At 36.1% G+C, this 6,000-nt stretch overlaps 2 protein-coding genes across 3 annotated transcripts in view; both read left to right on the forward strand.

Annotated features, from left to right (window-relative positions):
- LOC104723798 (putative SMEK homolog 3) lies at nt 1,136-5,182 on the forward strand. Of its 2 annotated transcripts, XM_010442212.2 has the most exons (14): nt 1,136-1,236; nt 1,385-1,453; nt 1,544-1,621; nt 1,716-1,802; nt 2,155-2,216; nt 2,377-2,454; nt 2,616-2,706; nt 2,818-2,925; nt 3,252-3,436; nt 3,537-3,645; nt 3,979-4,110; nt 4,189-4,293; nt 4,378-4,631; nt 4,746-5,182. In XM_010442212.2, exons 8-14 carry the CDS (start codon nt 2,827-2,829, stop codon nt 4,915-4,917), a joined length of 1,056 nt encoding a protein of 351 aa, XP_010440514.1. In that variant the 5' UTR covers nt 1,136-1,236; nt 1,385-1,453; nt 1,544-1,621; nt 1,716-1,802; nt 2,155-2,216; nt 2,377-2,454; nt 2,616-2,706; nt 2,818-2,826; the 3' UTR covers nt 4,918-5,182. The 2 variants fall into 2 exon arrangements, with proteins under 2 accessions (XP_010440514.1, XP_019090593.1); XM_019235048.1 differs by having other exon boundaries at nt 3,979-4,293.
- The window catches only part of LOC104723824 (zinc finger CCHC domain-containing protein 10-like), a 4,910-nt gene continuing 4,572 nt past the window's right edge, over nt 5,663-6,000 (forward strand). Inside the window, exon 1 of the mRNA XM_010442247.2 lies at nt 5,663-5,841. The gene's annotated coding sequence lies outside the window, so the exon portion shown is untranslated. The remainder of the gene's footprint in view (nt 5,842-6,000) is intronic.

Genomic DNA, 6,000 nt, shown 5'->3' on the forward strand with positions numbered 1-6,000 from the left:
ATAGCCCTGCCAGTAAGATTCTCTGATTTTAGGCAGGGTCCTGTCATTAAGATTCTTAGATGCAAAAATTCCAAACATTTGTGTCTATTCAAATATTAAGGCATTGAAAGGATACAGCTTAATTCAGAGATTTTTGGGGACAGCAGTGATGTCTCTATCAACAAAATAAAACTAATAGATGCATACTATATATCTTCATCAAAACCATATACAGTTTCTTGGGTGAGTTTGACTGATGTTTTTTTATCCTCCGAAAATAGGTGAACTTTTGGCAAGAATTTTGTCTTTTAACCAAGAGATCACAGAAGGTATCGGTCTTGAGGTACGTTCTTTTCAGAAACTAATTCTGTTGTACTGAGAATTAGTCTTCTGAAATGGATCATGTATGCAGCAGTTATTGCATTATCAATTTTCAGTGCAGAAGAGAGCGTTGTCATATTCTGTATCTTATGTGGCTGCTTGTCTATTTACGTATCTTGTAGGGAACTTATCAATGATGGTCTTTTTGACATCATTGCGGATGTCTTGAAGAGCCCAGATAAGAAACTCGTATTAATTGGGTATATTATTACCTTGAACTAATTATACATGATAAATTGGTTGTGAATTCTTTTAGTTATTATTGTCTTAAGCCCTCAGTCTCATCCGGGTTCTTGAGGAAAAAACAGTTACATAATTTTCTAGTTATATACTTAAGAGAATTATTTTCTGTTGGATGCAGGGCACAAGTCCTTAGTATATTGGTGGCTCAAGATATCACCCTCCTCTGCTCTTATGTTGTTCGACCGGAAACTCCCCTCCTTGGTCTCTTGGTAATTTTCTTTAACTCATTGTTGGATTGTTTTTCTTTTCAGCTGCGAGGTTTTTCCTGTTTCTTTCTATATTAAAATGGAGTAATAACTGATTTTGGTTATGTGCAATAGGTTAAGGGAATGATGGAAGATTTTGGTGATAAATGTGTGGACATTATTCAAAATGTACTGGGATTAGGTGGAGCTCAGGTGCAATTCACCGATGATCAGAAGAAGATGGTATTCTCCTCTTTTTATATGTTCCTNCCTAGGGTTTGAATTTGGAACCGCAAATGTTATAGGCCAAATTTTTTTTTCGTGCCCTCTTCGTAATCTTTTGAGCTAACGGATTCTAAATGATTTGTTTCTCCTCACAGATAATCCCGATGTTCCCAAGTCTCAACAACACCGGACTTTTCTGAGAGAGGATGTTGTTTTTAAGGAGGTAACATAAAGTTCTCGTATGTTCATGATTCCATGTAATTCTGGACCATATTAGCATGAACTGAGCTTAGGGAACAGATAATTCTGGACCAACATTCTGTGGGATTTTTGTGGAAAACATTGTTATTGAACCTCACTACTGTTTGCAGGTTATACCATTTACGAATCCACTGGTTCTCTCGAAGATACACCGAACATATAGAATTCGTTATCTGAAGGTTCAATCCCATGAAATCTGCTGAACACAGTTTACGAAATTTGTTTTTTTTTTGGGACTTTGGTCTCACCTTTTTCTCAACATTCTGCAGGATGTTGTTTTGAAGAATGCACTAGATGATGCTACATCCGCAAATCTAGATTTAGTAATCAATGCAAACAATGCTGCTGTAAGCCATCTAGATAAACAATCTCAAACTTAACGCATTGAATGCAATACTTATGCACCTCATATGTTGCTTTATTGATGACTATGTTCTGTAGGTTGTTACACTGCTGAAGGATGACATCCAAGAATTATTTGCAAGGCTACAGTCACCTTCTACATCTGATGAATCAAGGAATAATTTGGTATTTCCTGCATCCGTCATATCTAAGATTATGGTCTTTATGTAATTCATTGAGTATTGTATGAAAATGGTTATTTTAGTTGAAATCCATGAATAGCCCTGCCAGTAAGATTCTCTGATTTTAGGCAGGGTCCTGTCATTAAGATTCTTAGATGCAAAAATTCCAAACATTTGTGTCTATTCAAATATTAAGGCATTGAAAGGATACAGCTTAATTCAGAGATTTTTGGGGACAGCAGTGATGTCTCTATCAACAAAATAAAACTAATAGATGCATACTATATATCTTCATCAAAACCATATACAGTTTCTTGGGTGAGTTTGACTGATGTTTTTTTATCCTCCGAAAATAGGTGAACTTTTGGCAAGAATTTTGTCTTTTAACCAAGAGATCACAGAAGGTATCGGTCTTGAGGTACGTTCTTTTCAGAAACTAATTCTGTTGTACTGAGAATTAGTCTTCTGAAATGGATCATGTATGCAGCAGTTATTGCATTATCAATTTTCAGTGCAGAAGAGAGCGTTGTCATATTCTGTATCTTATGTGGCTGCTTGTCTATTTACGTATCTTGTAGGGAACTTATCAATGATGGTCTTTTTGACATCATTGCGGATGTCTTGAAGAGCCCAGATAAGAAACTCGTATTAATTGGGTATATTATTACCTTGAACTAATTATACATGATAAATTGGTTGTGAATTCTTTTAGTTATTATTGTCTTAAGCCCTCAGTCTCATCCGGGTTCTTGAGGAAAAAACAGTTACATAATTTTCTAGTTATATACTTAAGAGAATTATTTTCTGTTGGATGCAGGGCACAAGTCCTTAGTATATTGGTGGCTCAAGATATCACCCTCCTCTGCTCTTATGTTGTTCGACCGGAAACTCCCCTCCTTGGTCTCTTGGTAATTTTCTTTAACTCATTGTTGGATTGTTTTTCTTTTCAGCTGCGAGGTTTTTCCTGTTTCTTTCTATATTAAAATGGAGTAATAACTGATTTTGGTTATGTGCAATAGGTTAAGGGAATGATGGAAGATTTTGGTGATAAATGTGTGGACATTATTCAAAATGTACTGGGATTAGGTGGAGCTCAGGTGCAATTCACCGATGATCAGAAGAAGATGGTATTCTCCTCTTTTTATATGTTCCTGTTGTATAAAAAAGTCACAGTCAAGCAAGGTCATCGAGAAAACGTTGCTATATTTCTTCTGACTTTGCATTTCTGTTCTGATTGGTTATGGTTGCATGTAATAGTTACTAGAGGAGAAATGTTACAAATGGTTTCTGTGAAGTCCACATAGAGTTAGTTTTTTCTTGCCTTCTATTGTTAATTCTTTGACACATATCTGTTATAATGTTGGGTATAAGACCGGTAATTCTCCTTTTTTCTAAACTGCAATATATCTTGATTTCTATTAAATAATCTTTGATAAAATTTCCAATTTTGTAGCAAGGGAACATTTTGGATATTTTCTGTGAGAAGCATCTACCTGAGTTAGCTGATTTCATAATGGCCTCATGTCCTGAAAGACCCGGCGATACAGTTGGCAGCCATCGTGGGGCAAAGAGCGAAGTCCTATTGGCGATTTGTGAATTGATGTGCTCTTGCGTTCAGCTGGATCCATCCAGGAAAAAGTAAACTTTATGATGATTATCATATTATTTCTGTTATATTCTCAGTAGTACGTAGCCTTCTAATATTCTTGTGCACTTTTCTCTTGTCTGCTACATGCAGTTTTCTCCATAACAATGTGACAGAAAAGGTTTTGCTTCTCACACGAAGAAAGGAAACATTCCTAGTGGCTGCGGCGGTGCGATTTGTCAGCAATCTCCTCTCTGTCCATGTAAGTAGTCCTCAATCAGCATTTTTTTCATATAATGACTTTGGCAAGACAAATATTAGTTTATCTGGATTAGCTGAAATTTAAGGCTCAGAGGTCTTTTGTAATTTAAAATAATAATAATTTTAACGGTAGTTCATGATTCTTGTGAACATGTGCTCAAAGTCATCACATAAAATTACTCTGGTAAGGTTCAATTTCAGTGTCACATGTCATATTAAAACTGAGATTTTTTTTTCCACTTGCACGAACATGAGAATAGATTATATAATGGCTACAAAAAGTTCTATGAAGACAATAAGTTATGCAATTTCTAAAATATTGTTCTATTTTCAGAATGATAATGTTCAGAGTTACATTGTCGAGAACAACACGCTGAAACCAATTATAGATGTTTTTGCTGCCGATGGTCACCGAGACAATCTGCTGAGTTCTGCTGTCTTAGCGCTTCTTGTGCACATATACAAGGTTCCTATATTTTCATCCTTTTCTCTTTCAGTTTTTAGGGGTGTTCCCTCTGTACATATTACTGTTTTGCGTGTGCAGTACAATGCAGTGTTGGCCAAATATGTAGTTGGTACATTTTGGGACCAGTTAGCTCCATTTGAGCACCTGACTTCCATCCAGGATTTCAAAACGACATATGTGGGGGTATCATCCTCGATCTAAACTCCTACTTTGAAGTTTTTTCCTACAGTATTCTCTTTATTTAACAATGTGTCATTGTGTGTTCAGCTCATAGAAAGTAGGAGACCAAAGAGCACCAATGAACAATCTGATATGATACAATATGGGAGTGCTCTGGATGAAGAAAAGTCAGCTGAGCCACAAAATTCCAATGTCACTGCTGCAAGGACTGCGATGAAAGAAGCTGAGCCTCATAGTTCCAATGTCATAGCCGCTGCAAGTTCTGGTGCTTCTAGTACACAGATGGAAGAAGCTGAGCCTCATAGTTCCAATGTCATAGCTGCAAGTTCTGCTTGTCAGAGGTATTTCTTTCTATTCTCTCTTGATAGAAATTCATGGAAGGATGAGGTGCATCATAAGCAACAACTAATAATAGTTAATGGATTTGCTTTCTGTTGTCTAATAAATCATAATAGCAAGAGGTCTGGAGGTTTGGTTGATTATGAGGATAGCGAAAGTGATGAAGACTGTAGAGAAATTGATCAGCAAGAGCAGCGTAAAAGACCGAGGCTCTCTCCAACAAGTGAAGAAAATAAGAAGTCCTCCCAAGAACAAGGTGGGGAAGCTAAGGAACCTGGAGAACTCTAGGAGCTAATGACCGATATAGCAGCAATAGTTGTAGATGGAAGAAAATGACAAGACGCAGATGTAAAGAGATGTTGAGGTTAACATCCCCCGACAAACAATAGATAGGATTTTTGGTATATCATCTCTAATTTTTTTGAGTATAGAAAGAAAGCTGTCCACAGAAAGAAGAAAAGAAACTGTGAATATAGATGTTTTGAAGACTATATCGGATGGTCCGTGTAAAAAAACGCAATCTTTTTATTGAAACTGGGGATTTTTACTTGTACTTGGTATCTTTTCCTCCACAAGTGAGAAGATAGAGAGAGGACCCAAAATCTACTTTTGTTTTTTTAAAGTATAGATGTTATCCTTGTGTTGTTTTTCCATAGTTTACGTTGGAGTTGTATAGGTTTCATTGGAAATCATATCATATCTAAAGAAAGCTCACCTAAAATATTTGGAACGTTTTCAATGGAAACTTCGAGGTTAGATAGTAGATTAATATTCACCTTCGTAATTTCTTTTGAAAAAAATATCTGATTATAATTTCTTACATATAAGGTGTTAAAAAAAAAAAATCCTTTATAAAACATATATCAAAGAAATAGAAAAATATCAAGAAAGAATGAATATTATTAGTTGGTTGCTAAATAAAGAGAAAAGGAAGAAAAAAAAGAAAAGGAAAGAGGGTAATTTTGGTAAATAATGTCTCTCTTTGAAAATATAATTAGAAAAAAAAGTTGCGAATACTTTTGTCTCTCTCTCTCTCTATCTCTATCTCTATCTCTCGCTTTCTTCTTCCTCTTCGCTGTACGCCGCCTTCTCACTCTCTCTGTTTCTCTCAGATTGGCTCAATCTTCTCCATCAATTCCCCCCTCCCAAACCAAACGAAGCACGCTCCTTCAAGCCTCATCCTCTTGGTGGTCTCTCGTTTCAAAACAAATTGTAAGTTTCCTTCACTTTCTTTTACAAAGGCTCGTGTAGATCTTGGAAATTGAGAGTAACTAGATCGGTAAAACCTAGTTTCGATTCCTCGGGATACAATCGTAAAGTCTTAGAATTACGAATCAAAATCTTATCGTGATGGTTTAGGTAGCGAACCCC

Source organism: Camelina sativa, chromosome 2 (genome assembly GCF_000633955.1).
Source record: "Camelina sativa cultivar DH55 chromosome 2, Cs, whole genome shotgun sequence".
Classification (NCBI taxonomy): domain Eukaryota; kingdom Viridiplantae; phylum Streptophyta; class Magnoliopsida; order Brassicales; family Brassicaceae; genus Camelina; species Camelina sativa.

Excerpts from the sequence above, each read along its gene's own strand:
- LOC104723798 (XM_019235048.1), top strand. The coding sequence starts at position 2,827 with ATGATGGAAGATTTTGGTGATAAATGTGTGGACATTATTCAAAATGTA. Across the intron at positions 3,437-3,536 it reads CTGGATCCATCCAGGAAAAA|TTTTCTCCATAACAATGTGA; the intron begins GTAAACTTTATG and ends TGCTACATGCAG. Across the intron at positions 3,646-3,978 it reads GCAATCTCCTCTCTGTCCAT|AATGATAATGTTCAGAGTTA; the intron begins GTAAGTAGTCCT and ends TTCTATTTTCAG.